We start from the raw sequence: 20,399 nt of genomic DNA, 5'->3' as shown, positions 1-20,399 counted from the left end.
AGCCTTTATCGCAGGAGCAGGTTTTGGCCTCAAAGTGTGATGCTAGGAACTATCCTTAATTCCCTCTGCCCTTTTCCTACCCTTCCCTCCTGGGATGGGGAGCTACCTGCCGTGTGGTGCGGGAGCGAGCAGTGCTTCGGGGAGAGGGAGGAGGTTCTGGAGGCCGAGGCGAGAGGCGAGGAGGAGGAAAGCAGCTGCTTTGAAGGCTTGATGCCATGAGAGCTCTTCAGCGGGGCGGTGCTTGGAGCAGCGCGTATGCACATCAGTTCCCTGAAGTTTAGGGAGGAACTGAAGGAAACGCTTTGGCAAGGCCACAAAGTTTCCACAGGCTAGACTTTATGCACCGCGACTCTGACAAAGCTGCGTCCACAGCTGAGGCCACAGAGGTTGCTCTATGGTTGAAGATTGTCTCTAGTGGAACTTGGCAGGTTCCAAGTTCGTAATGGCAGCGTTATCTCCCCCATCACTGACTGCATGAATATCCGTCGAGTGACCCCAGACCTCTTCTGAGCTCTGAAATCAATGTGCATTGCATTAGTGTAATGACAGCACGGAGTAGTCCTTCCTCTGAGAAAATAAACTCAGGGTAAACAGTCGCAGTGCACGCTCCCACGCTCGGCTCGCTGCTGAAGGAGTGACTTGTCAGGTTGTCTTCTGGCGTTGACCTGCTTCAGGCCACTGCAGGCGGAAGTCCCACACTTGCTAAAATGGCTCTGATGATCATAAAAGTGGCCCTTGCCTTTCATATTCAGAGCAGCGCATTGCTCTTCCAGTGAACCCGTACCTTCCTTGTTCCCTGCACCCGGTGCCTCTTCCTGCAGCCACGCCGAGAGGTCATCGCCTTCGTGGCCCTGTAAGGCGAGGAGCTAGCTCAGCAAGCCCAGCTCCAGCTCTGTGCCAGAGCACTAAGGTGCGCCAGCACCTGGCTGGACAGGTAGCCAGGCTGGGGCTGGTCCCAAATGAAAGCCAGCGCCGGAAAAAGGGAGAAGGACTGAAGCAAAAACCAGGTCTCACGGGGCTTTGTTTACGGGACAATGTACCACAAAATGAAGATGCCTCAGAACAGGATCTGCCAAAAAACCACAAGACCCATTACATCGAGGTTTTCCCGGTCTCACAATTAGGCAAAGGATGAGAACAGGGCTTCAAGGGGTGAAGAACTCATGGGTTCAAACACAAAAGCAGTCCTTGGGGAAGAGACTCGGAATGAGGTGCTTGCCTTGCCCCAAACGCTGCATCCACCAGCCCGGAAAGCCAGATGTGTGCTGCTCATATGCCCAAAGGACCTCTCTGCCCAAAGGACTTCCAGCTGAGGAATTGCCAGGGTTGAGGACTCTGCCACCCCACCGCAGGCGTCTGGCCAAGGTGCTCTTCGGGGAGGTGCAAAGCATACATCTGAGGCACATCCTACAGAGCAGAGAGGTCCCCTAGGGGAAGGGGCCACCATGAGAGGCTGAGTCAGCGGGTGACCTCGAGCAGCAGCTCCCGGACCAAACTGCCCCAGGAGAGGGGCAAAGGAGGGCTCAGGGGTTGGGGACAGACTGACCACGCTGAGCTGCTCCTTCCCAGAGGGTGAGCTGGCGGCCTGGAGGGCACAGGGCTGTTTGGCAGGGGAAGCCCCCTCAGAAGTCCTCTGTATCTGCTGCGAGGCGCCACCTGGGTCGGGGGGGTGGGAGGGGTGAGGGGTGTAATTTTGGACTTAAGCTTTTAAATCAGACCTGAATCCCACTTCAGGCAGCTAAATCCTCTTGTGAATCTGGGCCTTAACCTTTTCATGTCTCTCTCTTGTCGTCTATAAAGTGCGGGTGATAATTTCTACCTCAAAAAGCTTATTAATGGTTTGAAATTATAGCTGGGTTAAGGTCTATTATTAGGCTTAAGGATCCCAAGGCATTTTCTGTAAGAAGCTGGTAGCTTTGCGTTTAAGTCATTTCGGTTTGAACTGTCCTTTCCATCTGGTGTTCCTGTGGCTGTTTTTCCCTTTCCCTGAACCATTCAGCAGTGACACAGCAGTCTGCTGAATGATCGTTTCTTCGTTCCACCCTAGAGCTGGATGTACTTCGTGGAGGCTAAGTCATTTCTGAACACTTATTCACAAACAGCCCAAGTCCAGGTATAGAGAAGCACTTAGTTCCAAACTAAAATGATATTGCAGTGAGAAAAAAAATCAAAATTCCCTGGTATGTAGTAGGACCCAGGTTGAAAGCAGAGGTTCAGTTTTTGGGGTAGCCCACTCATAGGAGCATCAAAGATTTCCATTAGAGTTATATTTGAGGGAAAATAATTCCATCCTCTCAAAATCTGTGTTCAAACATTAGTGACATGTACGTTTGTATAAATTGCATATGTGCACTTCGAATCTTAAAAATATTTTAATAAGCATTTCATTTGAGGACTCAAACTGTGATGTCCTTATGCTGCCACTCTGCTGCAGAGGCCGGACACCCCATAGCATCTCGTTCGTCTTGTGCTGTAATTATTGCCTCCACCCAAGTTTGTAAGAATTTTATAGTCGTTACTGCAGCAACTCCACTTATAGTTAGGGGGTGCTTGGCTTTTCCATTAAAAGGTCTTCCCCCCTATCCCAGCCTTTTAAGGCTTTAATCCATTTTGCAAACTTGATCTGCAGGCTTTCAGTTTGAGAAGGCATCCCACCCCAAAAATTCTGTTAAAACAGGTCGCTTGGGTTGTCTTTCAGAACAGGATGCATATACACTTTTTTTTTTTTTATATTGTCAAACATTGTTGTTACTCTGGTGCACATACTCACGCAAACACACGCACCTCCTCCGCAAAGCCTAAAAGCTGGTATTCACATAGGACGTAAACCTAAGGATGCTAAAGTACAAAAAATGTTCCTGCCAGCCAAATTCCTACCACAGCTTGAAATAGCCTCTCTTCTGAAACTAGACAACATCACAATATAGGAGGATTCCCTGTGGGTTTGTGTGTTTGTGGATTGTTGACGTTGGCATACAAAAGTGACTAATGTCTAAATTAACTACTGGGTTAAGCTGACTATTGTAGGACACCTTGTCTTCAGAGACCTCCGTCTTGCCCCCCTGGTCCCAAATCTCTTGACCCTATGCCTCTTCTCCCCAGTTAGTTCATTTATGTCCTGAAGCTCAGAGCCGTCCTCCTACCCATCTTCTGCTGCAGCTCCCTTCCTGATAAACAGCAGGATTTATGACCACGACTATTTAGTACCCACACCTGGTATCTCCTGCTACTCAACTGCCATCAGTTTTTCTCTGAGCAGAAGTAACCACACTTTTGTAGCATCTCTGCTGAAGCCCACTCACGGGATTTGCGTGCTGGAAAAATGACGTGAAGGCAGTAGAAGCAGTAGGCCGAGGGAAGGGACCCGAAGGAATCCAACTGAGAGCGATGCCTCGCACCTAACGGTTTAGACATGAGCATTTCAAATGAGCGCATTTCAAATCCCCGCTTCTTAGGCAGAGAAGGGCCACCAGGTGCCTGGCAGGCAAGCAGTGGCCGAGCCGCAGCGGCGGCGGCTGCACTTTTACACACATTGTCAGGCTGTCAGGGAAGGGATTAGCGCAGAGGCCCCTGCGAGGCTGGAGGAGGCGGCGGACGGTGTCATCATGACAGCACATGGGACTGGGAAGTGAAACCGCTCATCAGCGCAGAAGTGAAACCGGCTGCACACGAACTCTTGTCAAACGAAAATGTAAACAACTGCACCCCCCCCCCCCAAAAAAAAAGGGGAAAAAATCAGAGCTGTTTTAGTGAGCTGAGTCCCACCCTTGCGACACTTGAGAATGTGAGCGATCCCTGTTTCTGCAACAGAGGCCCTCTCTAGAGGGCTTCAGATCAAATACTAAAGGTGTTATTTGCTGCAGTAATGGACAAAATCAGCATTCAGGCAAAGATGTAATTTTTCAGTTGATGGTGACACATTTCTGGGATGCTGGGTCCCCGAGGTTTTTTTTTGTTTATGCCAGCAGGAAGATTGTTCTTTTTCCTGAGGAAAGGGGTTTGAACATCGGTACCACCATAGCAGAGCAAAGGGGGGAGAAAAGCAACTTTGGGACCTGCTGCCTGTGTGGGCCATTCTCCAGTGCAAAGGGGAACGTGTAGTGTAGGGGACAGGTCTTGTAGCACGCCTGGTACACCTGATGGCGAAGGGCATGCAGCAAAACATTGCTCTGCATCACCAGTACGTGTCTGCTGGAATAGCTGCTGAAGGCCCGAGTCAGCCTTGTTTTAACAGCTGTAAGTTACACCGAGTATAGAACCGGCTTCTGCGTGTGTTTGTTTAAATAGTTCGTGTCCACAGTATGCTGGCTTGGGGTCATGTTTTCGACTCATGAAATAAGAAGATTGTCAGGGACAATTTCCAGGAGAGTGTCAGGGACTGTCCTTATCACCCACAGAATGGTTTTAAGGTAAAATTCAACTTCACTGCCTGCTTAGGTTGACAGCGACTCTCTTAATGTTACTTGATTTCAGTTACGTAATTTTGGTTGCTTAATACAGTTCCTGTGTTGCCTTAGGTTAAATGTTCGTACGCTTCACCAAAATAACGCCTTGAAACGATTCCACCCCAGCCACAACCTTCTGGCCTCCTAGCTCCGGGAATCCCCAGAGCCACGGCAGGAGAGGCAGGCGGCTCTGCGGCTCTCCGCCACAGCCTTTGACTCCTTAGCAGGAAAAAAAGTTTGGAGAAGGGAGGCAGGGAGGAAAAGAGAGCGACGTGCATGTCTTGGTTAAGCACTCTCGGTAGCGCTGCAGGGAGCTGGGAAGGAACGGGAAGGGGAGACGCCAGCGCCGGCCACGCTCCCGCAGCAGCGAGTTGCTTTTCCACAACTTCTTGCGAGGCAGATTCAATAGTTCATAGCTGGGTCCGGGTTTGCAGCGGGGCCGCTTTTGGCCATTTGCGTGGCAACTTGGCCCCGTGTAAATCCAGAACAAAACACCTATTGAATTAATGCGACGGAGATTTCATTCTGGGTAAGTAGATGCTATGTAAACACAGATATAAGAACTTCCTGGAGTGAGACACTCGACAGAAATGTTCAAAAGTATACCGTTTTGCTGAGCCAGGCTGGTTTGGCAGCAGGCAAGCGGGTGTATATCCCAAAACTCCAACCTGACACCGGCTTACACCCTCAAAACATCCATATAAATACACAAACAGATCTGTTGCCCGTGCAACTGATTTGCATGGGCAGTTCTTGCTTTTCTTTGGGCAATCACCCCGATTTGCTGACATCCCCCCGTGTTCACATTTATCTGTTTGGACCGTTGGTCTGTGGTGGTCAGAATTTGTAAATTGTTTACAGCACGGTAGCGGACGTGGTGGATAACAGCTTTTTTTCATATTTAAATTCAGTGGTATCTGTGGTGTTGATGGTAAACAAAGTACGTTATTTTTTTTTTATGGCACTTACTCCAGCTGCAGCTTTTTTCTGATGAAATAGCCACTGGACCAAGCAGGCAGAGTTATATTCTGACTGTGTGAAACTGTCACTGGGGGCAGGAGAAAAGAGTCACCATCTGAGCACAGAATTGGGACTTGTGCAGGTTTTTTGCAATTGGACGTGCAACTTGAACGCCTACAAAAATATTTCAGTCATATGATGAGCAGCAGTTAACTAGTGAAGGGTCAAATTACGTTGGCCCTTCTCGTCCTATTGATTACATTTGGAGTATTCAGCGGCTTAAGTGATAAGAATGGCAGAATTCGGCCCCAGTGTATAATAGTCAACATTTGAGAATGAATATGCAAGCGTGTGCGTATTACATCCTGCCCAGAGATACAGTCAGATATGTTATTAAAATGCAGTAGATATCTTCCCTTTGGCAGATACCCAGGAAGATGTTGTGAGAAATTGTAAAGATGTATAAAATTGATCATTTAGCATGGTTTAATAAAAGTAAGTACATAAGCACTAAAAAGTAGAAGCTGGATTGAAAAAAAAAAGTATCATAATCTTTCTTACTAGAACCTGGAAGTCTTTCACTAATATAATAGAAATGCCTGTAATACAATTTGTATTGCATTTGTGTATTACATTTCATATTTTTCCATCTATACCTTTTGTCCTTGTCAGCACAAGCATTCTTGGCTCCTTTCCCCTTTTTCTTCTTTTTATCTAAGAATTTACTGTAACAATTTAAAAAAAAAAAAATACCCACAGCTCTAATGACACATCTGTGATCATCAGAATAAATCCCAAAAGCAAAAGATAGTAATTGTAACCACATCATCTGTTGGCCTCATTTTCCTGCCCCCCCCCCCCCCCCCCCCCCCCCCAGCAAACTTCTGAAGCTCTAACTCCATTTTTTCCTGTCCTCATTTGGATGAACCTTCATCAATGGAATCCACAGCGTTTTTTGCCTGAGAAAGAGGTGGATTAAAATGAAGTGATAGGTTCAAGATGTGGCCTCTCTTCCCTAAAGCGTCTCTGTTCTCATTCTCCTTTGCATTTGCCCATGCAGCCACTTGTATTTTAAGTGTGGCCTCCCACCCCCAGGCCCATCTGGTCATGACACTGCTCAGGGATGACTAAAGCGTCACACACAAGCTTCATGTGACCATGTTGTCACTTGGGATTCATTTTTTCTCCCTTGGTTCCTCTCAGACATTCCCAGGGGCCGTAGCTTACAAGCCTATTGCTCCCTCTAGAGCTCTTCCGTGCTCTTCTGGGGGACTTAAATGATCTCTCATCATGCTAGGTGGGACCTCACTGCTTTTTTTGCTTCCAGCCTCTGTCAGGTGGGATGCAAACTGAACGCAGACTTCAGGTTCCTGTGTTGCAGTGTAGGGCACGGGCACAACACTTTCGGATGCTTGGGTCTTGGGGGCTGATCTTCACCTTTTGCTAGGCCAGGAACAGTGTTGCTGAGCAGGTGCTGGCGGACAATATTATGCTTTGGGCTTCCTCTTCAGTTCTCACAGCTTTGCACAGCATCGGGGGATCTCGCGAGCAATCCTTTAAAGTCATGAGCTGGGGACAACTGGTTTAAGCCATCTGACTTCAGCTGTCAAATCAGCAGTGACTCTTGAGGGCACTTTTGATAGTGGGGTCTCTAGCAAACCCATCAACAGAGTCTCTAAGTATCATTTCAAAAGTCAGTATTGTGTTTTGGCCAGAAATGCTACTGTTTCCATTATTTTTTTTCTAGAAGGGTTCTGACCTTAATGCTCTTGCAAAAACAAACATTACCAAGCAATTTTTCCTACCCTAGTTGTGAGGGAAGGCTTGATGGAAGCAGTGAGTCTTGTGCTCTGCCCTTACGCGTATGAGGGTATGCTTGATGTCTGTGGGAAGGGCTTCCAAAGGCAAAGCCCTGTCCCACATCTGGAGAATTAAATCCTTGTGCTCATGAGGTGCTATGTGCCTAATATTAGGAACTGCCAGTAATAGTTACAGAGGGAACAAGTCTCTAAAATGACTCTTGCACCTCAGCGAGGCACAGCTTGACATCGATATCACCTGTCAGCCCTTCTGCCATTGGCAAAGACTCCCATGATGATGTAGCGGTTGGCTTCAGTATACTGAGGCACGTGTCATAGACCCGAGCTAATTTGTGAATGGCTTTCTGTAGATTTGTGGGACTGTTTAACCCAGAGGGTCTCAGATTTTGATGTTCGCTAATGGAGTGCTACGTGTCAGCTTGCTGTGACTGTTAGGACGTCATCAAATTGTCATCATGACTATGGGAGGCATCCAAACCATCTTGGGGTGTTTGGTCCCTCTTTACAGTCACTAGAGAGGTCAGTCCACCACTTAGGCTGTCTGACTCAATTTTGGTGGCACCCACCGCTTTCTGAGTTGAGGGGAGACATTAAGTGTTCAGTGTAGGTCTTCTACCAATAGTTAGGGGGTCCACTTACTTCAGCATCAGAAATCATGGCATCTAACACAGGCTCTAGGGCTAGGGAGTCTGAATACAGCCTCCACTGACTAATCTGGTATTATTTCCACCCGTTTGGTCTGCTGCGTGTTGCATATGTATGTGTGCGTATGCATGTGCACGCGCTTGTGTGTAAGTGTATTATGCAAGTGTGTGTTGAGAACAAAAATCTGTATCATAACACATAAAAGTAAGGAGGAGAGGTTTATAGTCCTGCTGTCATACCAAAACAGGTATATCCATAAAACACAGATTTCACTAACAATACCTCCGATCTAAATCTGCCTTTGTCAACCAGACACGTAAACGATGAATAATGTAGAAGTTATGGATAAAAGTGATAAAACCACTCTAATAAAGCTAATTGTAAATGAAACAGAATAACCAGAGAAAAAACACAGCCAGAATTATTGGTAAGCAGCAATGAGTGACATGTAGGTTTATGATTATATAGTCCTGTGGTTAACCAGTATGTGGTTAATGAATAGTCTTCTGTCAACAAGAAGTAAGCTAAGTATCTTCCCGCTTTTGCCAACTTGTGTCACAACCTTGTACAGGCTCTGAGATCTAGTCTGTTTTGTAGAAAATCTTGAAAGTAACTTCACCTCCCTCTTCTTTATTCTGGTCTTGTAGACTCGTAATGTGGCCACATTTTACTACATTTCACTTTTGTTATAATTTTTTTTTCTGTGTTTCTTTTCTGTTTGTAAAATCCACAAGAGCCTTCTAAAGAAATACATGGACTATGTATTCTAGCAGAACAGCAGGAGCACCTTAGGTAATGCATCGGCAGTTGTCAAAAAAAAACCCAACATCCCAAACAAATGGGAAGCAAGATGGAAATACTGCAGTAAAGAGATTAAAGTATATTTTCAAAGTCTCTTTCGCTCTTAGTGATCCAGGTGTTGTATGTAATGATACAAGGAAACTATTTTTGGAAAGGAGGAACATCTATAGCTGCCTCTGGTATTTGTTAAGCCTAATGCTATGGGTGATAAAGTCTTTTGGAAAGAAGTTTACTGAACTTTATTACTGATGCCTCATAGCAAGATCTGTGGTGCTGGCAGAGAGAGAGTAACAAAGCTGTAAAGCTTTATCATGTAATTTGGTATTTAACGAATGTCAAGAACACAGCCATCCTTGGTCTGGGTAGATGTAGGACCCAAAAGTTGAGGGCCAAAGGCCCTGAGACAGGGATCTGAAATGACTTTTGCTTCTGTTGCAATTCTTTCGTTCTGAGGGACTGCTTTCTAGTTAGGATGGGGAGGTGGGAAGCCACCGGCCTGGGATTTGGAGGCTTGTGTTTCAGCTTCTGTTTTGTCAGGGCTGTGATTCAGGTTTATAGACGGATTTAATTGCAGCAGCCAAAGTGGTTAGCATCGCTGGCCACAGGCTTCCTGTGAGATCGTGGCCAAGACACTTTATCTCCCCACAGTTCCTCATCCGTAGAGTGGGGAGAACACCTCCCTAATTCACAAGGATGCGATGAGGACAGTTTCCGGTAACAGCTACGTGTGTGTGCTCGCTGCGATGGTGATGCAGACCATTAGCACCAAAGTAGGAACTGCATTAAGAGAAGTATTGAATTGCAAGTGAATGTGCATAGGGAGGGGGGGAATATTGCTGCTAGAGGCAGGCATTTGTATTTACATTTCTATTTAAATTTATGTTTATTTATATAGATAAACGAAGCAAACCATGGGAAGTCTTAGAAGGGAAGAAACTTAGCAGTCAGGAGGGCTGGAGCCAGGTGGTAAAATGAAGCAGGCAGATCCGTATGGGAAAGCTCGCACAGCAGGTGCCCAAAGGAGGAGAACCTCAATTTTCTTACAACAGTTCCTGGTTATCTAACTTGGGATGATGTCCCTTGATGTCTCTTACTGATAACGAAGATTCCTGTCAGTATCAGAGTCCTCCGTGATGCTGAGATAACTATGCTAAACTTGCTGACGGGCAATGTTTTTATTGTTGTCCAGGCCAAAGCCATAATGAATGCATACATGAAGTCTTATCAAAGATGCAGAACGTTACTTTTGTTATTTTAAAAATGCCTGAAGTAAATGCTGGCATTGGCCAAAAGCAAATCCAGGGGTAGCAGGATCTGAAGGCGTTGCAGTCACGGGGGATACGAAACCCTCCCCAGCAGCCATGAAAATGAGTGCTTTTCCCAACTTCGAGCCGTGGCGTTCGCATAACAGTTTTGAAAAGGCCTTCACAGTTTTCTTCCTGAATAATAGAGGAACTAAGCATAATGCTCTGCTTTGTCTTCATAAAATGTTTTTAATTCTCTGTGGACAAGCTGTAGGGTTTTTTTTTTTTTCCGTTCCCTTGTTTCTTGGCATTGCAGTAGCAGATTATTTTTAAAGGGTTCTGGTTCGCAATATGGAATTGATCTAATGCTAGCTTCAACCACAAAGCGTGGGATTTTACGATCTGCCTAGGGGATCTGAGCACCCAGTTCTTGTTAATTTTAACAAGCGCTGTTGATCAGATTCCCGTGGCAGTTTTGGAAGAGTCAGCCACAATTTCTAAGCCTCCCTGAACTAACACCCTCTAGAAAGTACAGATAACGTACCAGCAGTCATGTAGATCAGATAAACTCTGACTGTTAGGGGTAACCTCCTTTTTTTACAAACAACGTGTAGATCATTTAAATATAAATTAATTTTTTTCCCCCAAAGCTTTGAGCAGTTGCCACAGAGGGAAGGCATCCAGCACCAGCCTGTTGTGAGGTTATACCCTCCGCTCTCTGGGCACAAACTTATCTTCAGATACGGACAGCCAAAGTGTTTTAGTGCTATTTGGTGTGTTCGAGGGCTGTCTGAAATGAGGTGTACACCTTTTCTCAACACATCGGCTGAGTAACATTTTTTTTCCTGTTGCAGGGAAAAGCTTCACGCTGACTATCACGGTCTTCACAAACCCGCCACAAGTAGCCACATACCACAGAGCCATCAAGATAACAGTGGACGGACCTCGCGAACCCAGAAGTAAGTGAGCTAACGACAGCGTTGGCGGGCCAAGTCGATGGTTTAGTATAGGGGTTCATCACCAGCCTCGTGAAACGCAGCACTATCCAATGCATGTGGAGCAGTGGGTATGTTTTAAGCCAAGGCTGTCCTACGAATGGTTTCAATTATGCCTTCCCGAAGCCTTATTTTTCACCGGTGTCCAGCTGATCTAGAATATGGCTTGCATTGCATTTCTGAAGTATCTACCCAGGGATGACTTGGATCATACCCAAAAGCTGACAGAAGGGATGCTGGTAAAAGGTGGGCAGCGTATACATTACGCATCATTTCTTGCTAGTCTTGCCTTTCAGATGTTAAGAGGATTTTAAAGCATTGGAAACCAATATGTCATTGATCTAACTTTTCAAGCTCAGCCACCCTGCAAAAACAAATAAATGCCTGAGAGAGGAGACCCGGTTGCTGCCTTGTGGAGTTCACTGTACCTCATGTTGTCCTATAGCTTAGGAGCACCCATTTTCACAGGCAGCCTATCTTTCCTCCTTTTTTTTTTTTCCCTTTCTTTTGTTTTGTTTTTTTTTTTTTTTTTTAAGAATTGAATACAAGGAGGAGATGAATGGTTTGATATCTCCAGGGGAATACCCGCACCTTTCACACAGGCAATTGTTTTGTTCGGGAGGTGAGGGCAGGCTGTTGTGTCTGCGGGGGGTGAAATGAGGGTAGAGCGGATCTGCGGGTATAGATGCTTCTGCGGCACATGCGTTGCCTGTTACCAGAGGCGATGGTTAACCTCAGCCACTAGCCCAAATGGGGCATTTTCATATTTTGATCGAAACGCCCTGGTGGATATTGAGGTTTGTGGTTAGTTTCTTGCACTCCTCCCGCATGCTTGGCAGAAGTTCTGGCTGTTGCTTAAGTGGAATCGTCCCAGGAGAAGAGAGCAGCAGGGTTCAAACGCCCACTAGAGAATGAGGCTCCCAGCTTGGGATTGCTTAACTGAAGGGGGGGAAGAAAAGAAAGGGTTGAAACTTCAACTAAAATAGCTTAGAAAACTCATGTCTTGCCTGTGCGTTTTCTTCTCGAGCCTTCATTTGTTTGAGTTGCATCATGATGCTGCATGTATTTAGTGGAAAAATCTGATCTATATTTTTGGGATTTGAGGCCAGACTTTAAAAGAAATGCTGCTGTCAGGGTAAGGCTTCTTATTTTGGGTTGCTTTTTTTTTTTTTTTTTAATTGTGGTTAAATTGTCCTTGAAAAATATCCCTGGTGAGCCACGCAGCTGTGCACATAAAAAAGATATTTGTATATGCAAGTTTCATATTTGCATATGCAACTACCTGGGCATGTTCATAGTTTGCAAACAACAAATAAGCTTTAGTTTTTTGAATATGAGTCTACTAGAATGGTAAGGAACAAAATCATCCTGCAGGCATACCTACTGTTTTAAATCAATTCTTCAGTTGGTATAATAGTTAATATTTAATAAGATTCTACATTTTAAAAAGGAAGTGGAGATATAATACATACTGAAGCAACATACGTATCTTCCCGACTCAAATGTATGCAAAAGCTTCCTTGTAAATAATTTCACTTTGTCATAGGCAAATCAGCTGCATGCTGGAGGAGGCTTTATGGGTGGCATGAGAAGAGGTCGGACTCCCCCCTCAGTAGCAATGCACAGCTCCCATTATCACTAAGTCATTAGTGACACGGCATAGAAGGGATTATGCTCCTTTCGTTTGCAAGTGGGCTGCGAAGTCCTTCGCTTTGACTTCTCACCAAGGGTTTCTGAATCGCAGCGGCTGTTGCGGTCGGTCTGGTATCTCTTCTCCTCTTTATACGTTTGACTGAGATACGGATTGGCCTGAAAAGATCCACCACGGGCCGTGAAGGAAAAAAGAAGTGGTAGCCTGTGCATTCTCCATTCTGAGGCAGTTCTGGTGGGTTTGGGCTATACGCTTCTTTTTCTGTACTCTCACTCGGTGGCTGTATCCTATTTTACTTCGCTTCAATTAGATGAGTTACATGTGTAGCCTGTACAAAAACAGATTGCAGGGCTGTTACCTGCACAAACTCACATACAAGATTTGTGGTTAGACGTATCAAAACATGCATGCTGTGTACTGAAGGGATCTAAAATGATACCAGCTTTCTTGTATTGAGACTAGAATCAAAATAAAAACCGCTAGGTTAGAGTGTTTCTGGTCTCAGTAATTGATATTTGGGAACGTTCATGCTCACAGATCCATGACTCACTTGCTCGCTTGAGGTAAAGGAATTAGACAAATACTAAGATGTATTTTCTAAGATGTCTTGATTCAAAAGAAATCTGTGGAAGACAGTAATGAGAACAAAATTAGATACTGCCGTGTAACAAAGATCTAGAAAAAACATGCTGAGGTCCAAAACCAACTCCAGCAACAGGTTTTGATTAATTTACTTTATATTTATAATGGTTCTCAGACAGTCTGAATTCTAGTGAGTGCCTGCATTTTCGGTGAAAAATGCTGGAAGGTAAGGGGGCAGTTCTGAGGAAGGAGGACATCTGAGACAAAAGTCAGAACTTCACACCAGGACAATTTTTAGTGAACTTTACAGGACAAAGAAATACCTTTTTTAAAAAAACAAACAAACAAACAAACAAACAAACAAACAAACAAAAACAAACAAAAAAAAGCTTTAAGGTTGATTACCTTAAGAAATAACAGAAACATTTTCTTTTGTCTTCAGAGAATGTCAGATCAAGAGCAGTTTCTGAGCCAGAATGAGACGGGTTCTCAAAGTGGGGTGTTTTTAATGCAAAAGGACAGCCTCTTCAACTAGGCATGCTTGGGGAAAAAACTTCAAAAAGCAGTACAAAGCAGGATTTGAAACCATTTTTGGAAAACAGAAAGATACTCAAACCAAAGGCTCCATAAGCAAATATGCAAAGCACCGACTTTTTGGCTCACTGGGACGCGTGGAGATGTCATGATAGGTGCCAATAACACGGTGTGTATTATCTATCACATGTGCCACTTTCACTCTGCACAAAGGCCTGCAGACTTTGGGTTCTTTCACGTCCCATTCTACATTTGGTCGCGGTTATTGTGATGGCCAGGTCTTTGCCTAGCAGCATATTTGCCTGTGTAACTACTGGATTTGCATTTGCAACTATGATAATTACTCGTGCGCAGGACTTACACCATTGTCCTTTTTTTGCCGTTGAATGTCTGGCTGTGCCTACCCATGCGATACTTCTCATCAAATTGCCATGGCTTGTAAAGAGCAACAAGGTACTTAAGAATCTGGCTCTTCCTCCACTGCTTTCATTATGTATTTTTAAAATCTCTTTTGAACTTAGCATTTGCATTCTCCAGCTCTGAATAAATGCTTATTTTCAATTTATTTTTTTTTTATAAAAAGAAATAATACTGCACGGTCAGGGAGAAGGGCAAGATGACCTAACCTATCATTTTCTTCTCCAACTTCTATGATTCTATGATTCATAAAGCAATTTATGTTTTTATGAGCTAAGTCCATGGGGAAAATCATTAGCAGTAACCAGATCAAGAGTAGTGCTCCTGATGAAAATACTTTTGGTTAGGAAACTTGGTAGAAATAGTATGACTCTTAAATTAAATATTTCCCTTAGGCCGTTTGACCTACTGTTTACATCTGCTGAAAAATTAGGTTTTTCTTCTTTTGACTGCTTCTTTCTGTTTTTCTCATTGAATTGTCTTAACCTACATAGCTCTGAAAAATTCACTAATGGACCAGGTGCCTGAGAATGGCAAAATGAAAAGGCTACATAGATTTAGCTCCAGTAGGCCTGAGACGTCCACGGTTAAGCTGGACATTAAATGTGATTATCCTGTATTGGATATGTGGTTTTCCCAAATACTTTTTTGGCATCCTTATATCAAAGGGGAGGATGCTGAGGAGCGGAGAGAGAGAGAATAATATTGCTGAGCAGGATCTGAGAAGGCCCTTAAAGAACTGCTGGCCCAAGAAGTGCCTTTTTAGGAATGGAAATTCTCTTTTGCCTCCTGGCAAAGCTAGCTGGGGGCGGGGTGGATGCATCTTTGGTCAACCACAGTTAAGGGCACCCTCAGACCCTGATCTGACGAGATCCCATCTCACTTGTAAGGTTCAACAAAAGCCCATGGCCTGTAGCTGTTCTGAAGGAAATCTTCAAATACCCCCTTGCCCGGCCTGAAGTCTTTTTTTAGAGAATCTCCAAGGGCTGGTGGTGGTAAGCGCACCTGATCTGCTTATCCTTTCCCCTGCCCCTCCAGCCTTCGCCCACAGACCTTGGACTCCCAGAGCAGCTTCTGGGAGGAGAGTCGGCAGAGCCCGTGAGGGGCCGGCATCGCCCATCCCATGGCAGAAGCGAGGAAGACGCTGCACATGTCAGGCTGGGGAGGGATCATTCCTCTGAGGGTTCCACATCACTCCCACCTTCAGCCTTTCACGCAAGAAAAAGCCAAACCGTTCTTCAAAAACCTTTTAATCTCAGTGAGTTGAAATAATATTAAATGCCTTCATTTCTTGCTTGCTTTCTGCTGCAAATGCCTCCAACCATTGGAAACTGAGACTAACGGGTACCAACGAACAGTTTAGAAACCATGAAAAAAATGAACCATTGTGTCAGTGGAATAAACCCACCATATAAATTTCAGTCATGGCTTATCAGATCTTTCCATTCACCTGGAGACTTACAGTGCCTAAAGGTTACTTAGCAGAAAACCTGTAGAGGAAAAGGTGGTGCTCACAAGTTGATTGTCCGTATAACAGAAATGCAGCTGGGACTGTTTCTTCCTTCGTTAGCCCTAGCTGCGTGCTGCGCAGCACACCACCCTCTCAGTGTCACAACCCAACTTTGTTAATCGCTTTTTAAAAAATCTTGGCGAAGGTACTTGCCCCTGAGAGCTTCCAACCTAAATAGACCGTGTACAGACAAAAGAAAGGGATGGGCTGCAAAAAAAAAAAAAAAGCCGACGGTTGCGCGCTGCTGGGTCTGTGCCTGTGTGTTTGTGTCCCCGCGTCCTATTGTCTGGGTGACACTGATGTGGGCGGACTAGTGCTTAAATTATGGGTGCACTCTGGGGGCATTTGTAGTCGGCTTGTGCAATGGTTACGTGCAAGCGTGCGGCGGATCGGGCGAAGTTACAAAACATGGCTGGCTCAAAGTCACACAATGTGACTTGATGCGCTGCTGTCTCTGAACGGGTACGGGTAGGTGGGGGATCACTGCTGGGTTCCTTTGTGCGTGCGTGCGTGTGTCTCATCGAAGGATGGACAAAGACGAGCGATTGAATCCATTTAAATAAAATAAAGAGGTATATTATTGCAAGGGCATGCTTGCAAACCGAAGGAGCTGTTTATGAATAGATGGGACAGTCCTTGCAGCCCCCCGGCAGCCAGGACAGCTCTGTAGTCCCCCAGAGCGGCACAGGAACAACAGCCTAAAATGTATGTCCTGCGGTTGGGCACGTCTCCCCCCGCTGCGAAAGCTGTGCATGCCACCAGCCCATTTTTCATAATGAAAGTACACAAAGAGCGAAAGAGCAGAGCGCAGTTTGTGCCTTTGTGACCTGTGTTTTCTGAAGAAAAGTGAAGATCGAGGGGGAAATCGGCCTGTTTCCATTATGCACGCACTTTCACACAACCACCCTGAATTACTCCAGTGAGACAGCGTTGGCCCTTCTGGCTTGGCCCAGGACTGTATAGCACAGGAGCATCGCATAGCACAGGATCACCTGACGCTGGATGTTGAAAGTTTGGCTGCAGAACGGGACCAGAGGTGGCGTGTGTGGATGCCATCACCTCTGCAGAGCATCCACAGGCACCTCCGCAGCTCTCGGGACCCCCGTGTCCCAAAAAGACCTCTCTGTGCCCCACATCGCAGCTGCTCAGCAAGCCCTTTCTCCTCTACGAGGGGATGGCGGAGCATGCCCCTCGGGGCAGGGGCAGCTCCAGGCTGGGGTTGCCCTCTCACCACAGCTGGTGAGGCTTGCACAGCACCAGACTGTTGTCTGAGGTCTCAGAGCCCCCACGACTGGCCACCCCGGGGCGGGGGCTGTTCACTGGCAGCAGGAACCTGAAGCAAAGCCCATGGTCTCGAGGAGTCGGTTTCAGACTGGAAATCATACTGATGTCCCAGCAGGCATGCTACCCATGAGCTGAAAAGACCAGTAAAAGCAATGTGTAGCTGCTGTAACCACCCCGGCGCAAAGAAACTTCAGTGCAGGCAAGGTCCACGCAAGACCTGCCTCGTATGGACTGTAACTACTACTGCTACCCGCGGCTCCTAAAAGCAGTGGTGATGATGGTTCTTCATCAGGTGTGCAAAGGATTACGAGATTTATATGAATGCTTGGCACTCCCTGGTGTAATGGTGATAGGGGGGATCCTTTTTGTCCTACTCAATAGGTAGGACCTCAATATAATACCAGCATCCTTGAGGTTTCGCGGTGGAGGTGCTTCTTTTCCATATGGAAAAGGTGGAAGAGGATTGTTTCCCCTGGTGTTTATCAGTCTGACTGCTGGGTCAGTTAGGAGAGTTGGTGTTGGGTGACGTGAGTCAGGGAATTTGTCATTTTAGTTCAAGAAAATTGTCAAATGTGTGCAGTATGAAATCTTGCATCAAGACTGCTTTTCTGGGAGTGCAGTAGCTCATATGTATTTGCTTGCCTAGTTATTTGGCTGTTTTTTTAAAGATACACAGAAGTGTTGACAGGACAAGCTCCTTCCTTGCATAGAGCAGGTAAACAGGAAACCAGAGTTGCTGCGGTGTGGGGTAGGAACAGCACTAAGACTGGCCCAGTCCTATAGAAATTATGTCAACTCCTTTTTTGAGTCACTTAATCCCACACAGCTCTTTTTCCCCCCACCTTGAATTAGTATGATTTTAAATTGAGAACAGGGAGGTAGTTATTTTTCACTTCTTTCTCTTTTCTCGACTTTGTCAATCTTCTTTTTTTTTTTTTTTGGCACTTCATATTCATTATTTTATTGCCTAGTGGTTGAACGGCCCCAAAGACTGTGGTAAATATTTTTAAGTGTTTACCTGTATTTGCATGGTGGGATTTTCAAGGGCTGTACAGCCTCGGTCTAGCTTTCCTGAAATTAGTGGGCAAGTATGCTGTAACTGTGACAAAAGCAGAATGAGATGAATGTATACTACTTCTGAAAATGCTTCCTAAGTGGTCAGTACATCTGACTTTCTCCTGTCAACTGCACTTACCTACAAAGAATTTGTAGCTTTTAAGACCGGTGAACAAGTCTTTGGGGGGGAGGGGAGGATTTTCCATAGAAATATGAAAAAAGACTGCCACTTGTATTTCGTGTGTGTAAAGAAAAGCATTAATATGCAGCACCTTGGCAAGTAGGTTGGCCGCAGGGCATGTGACTATACGCTGGTGCCCACTGAAGACCCTGGTTCACTGACATGCCAAGTATCTTTCCAGTGAAGTTAGTTGGTTGGTGGTGCTCTGAATCAAAGATTTCTGAGTCTGGTCCTTCATCCATCATGTTTCTTCAGCAAGGATGGACTTTTGAAAGGCAGTCACTAAATGGGAGCGAAGGAAAGTTTTGTAGTGGCTGCTGGGGCTTTGCATGAGCTGGGGAAGGACGGGCTTGTAGCTCAGACCCCACGTTGCACCTGCCTACTGTGTTTTTAAGGGTGTCATATAGCCCCTACCCTTCCTAGAAGGAGGTGAGCTAGCAAAGCCGGGCTGTTGGAGCATCTGTCAGGGATCCCGCTGTCCCCTCCCTGGGTCACCACCGAATACCTACCACACTGCTGGCAGATGAGAAGGTTTCCTGCAGGGACGGGCTGGAGGGCAGCAGGACCTGATTGCACACAACCTCTGCAACCCGCTTCCTTCACCCTGCTCTCCACAGGTGGTGGGAGAAAGGGCCTTCTCTTCCTCAGGCTCCTAAGGGAGCTGGGAGAACGGGGAGGGAAACTTTCACCCTGCCTGGAGTGGTCAGACACTCCCGTTCGCCAAACAAGCTTTTGGCAGTGCAGGACCTTTTCTGAAGCCTGTGTTTTTGAGGAGTTGCCTGGCTTACAGGTTTACCAAAACAACACGTGTCGAAGAGACGGGCTGGGTGAAGCTGTGCGGCACTTTCAGTGAACAGCCCTATTTTCTTCTTGGAGTATAACTGGAAGGGGTGAAATTCCATCTGCGCTGCCGTCCCTCCCAGCTTCGTCTGCCCTGGATTATCAGAAGGTGCAGCAGTTTCCTCCTTGCAGGCCCACGCAAGAACACTGCAGGCTTTTGCATCATCCTCTGTCGCCCGTTGTGAAGAATGCAAAAAGGACTTTTGCTCTGCCTCTCCATTTGTGCCCTCGCTCTTTGCTCATCCACTGCAACTGGGAATTGTAATGAGTAAATGCATTTTCTATTAGTGTTAATGATAAATCTTGGTCAGACTGTTCCTATGTCGGTGCTGCGTGGGTCTGTGCGAAGCGTGAAGGAGAGCAATGCTTGGGAGAGGCCATCTCGACGACTCTTCTGAATCATAAGAGAAAGAGTTGTCTGTTGTATGAGAGCATGATGTGCTTGTTAATACCGGAAACACATCCTAAAGAGAGGGAAGGATGGAAACGTCTTCCTTGCCTTCTTTAATCGTAGAACAGATAAGGAACAGCCTGGGAGGAGACACAGGAAAGAATTCAACCAGCCACAAATGAAAAGTTTATATATTTTTCTTTGCCATGGCACCCAACCTTTATTCTTCCCTTGCAGAGCGTTGTAGTTTGAGTCCATTAAGCACGACGTGCACCAGGCCATCTTCTGAAGGCTGACCAGTCCAGAAAAGCCAGGCTGTGTCATAACCTTAGCTGCAGAAAAATTTAGGCGACAGTGTTGATTTAATTATTAAGGATTCTGTTTGTCTGAGTCTGTCTGCCTCTCCTACCTACACCCTGCATTACGGGGCTGTTCTTCATTACCTGCTCTACCTATCTTCGCAATCTAGCCGCAAACAGTTTTGGTTGACCACACCACTTCCCTCTTGAAAGTTAATACTGTTTGACTCATTCTGCACTGCTAACACCAAGCCAAAGAAAACAAGCCAAAGAATAACCTGCTTGTATGCAGTTTGGAAACTTCTCAGAAGCCCTGCTTTCAAAATGCTATACAGTAGCTTACTATATCTCTCTGCAGCTGCAAAGAAAATGAGGAAAGCAAAAAATGGTTCAAGAACCTAAAATAAAGACTAGGCAGAACCACATGAAATTTATGAGCTTTCAGTGAACTGCAGTCCTGTGTAGCACAATGCAGCATTAGTAGAGAGGAGGGACTGCTCAGTAACCTGCAGATTAAAATATCCAAACCCAGGTATTTTCAACTATTGTGTGGAAACACCAGTCACCAGTCTTGGTAAAAGCAAAGGTCTTTAGTTCAAGGGAAGCGCCTAGCCTGTCTATATACTTTTTTTGGACAGGAGCAAAGTTTTTTACAAGTCATCAAGGTCTAAACGGTCAGTATCCATGGGGAGTAAATTCACTTTTGTGTTGCCAAATTCCCCTGGCTTACATAAACAGTGAGCC

At 45.7% G+C, this 20,399-nt stretch overlaps 1 protein-coding gene across 1 annotated transcript in view; it reads left to right on the top strand.

Moving 5' to 3' along the window:
• RUNX1 (RUNX family transcription factor 1) overlaps nucleotides 1-20,399 on the top strand; it is a gene marked incomplete at its 3' end in the record, with an annotated part of 171,403 nt that overhangs the window by 110,795 nt on the left and 40,209 nt on the right. The window contains exon 5 of the mRNA XM_082481958.1: nucleotides 10,770-10,874. Within this exon, the coding sequence (XP_082338084.1) occupies nucleotides 10,770-10,874 (105 nt within the window). The remainder of the gene's footprint in view (nucleotides 1-10,769; nucleotides 10,875-20,399) is intronic.

Source organism: Vanellus vanellus, assembly GCF_965231255.1.
Source record: "Vanellus vanellus genome assembly, chromosome: 1".
Lineage (NCBI taxonomy): Eukaryota > Metazoa > Chordata > Aves > Charadriiformes > Charadriidae > Vanellus > Vanellus vanellus.
This window is presented reverse-complemented; position numbering and strand designations above follow the sequence as displayed.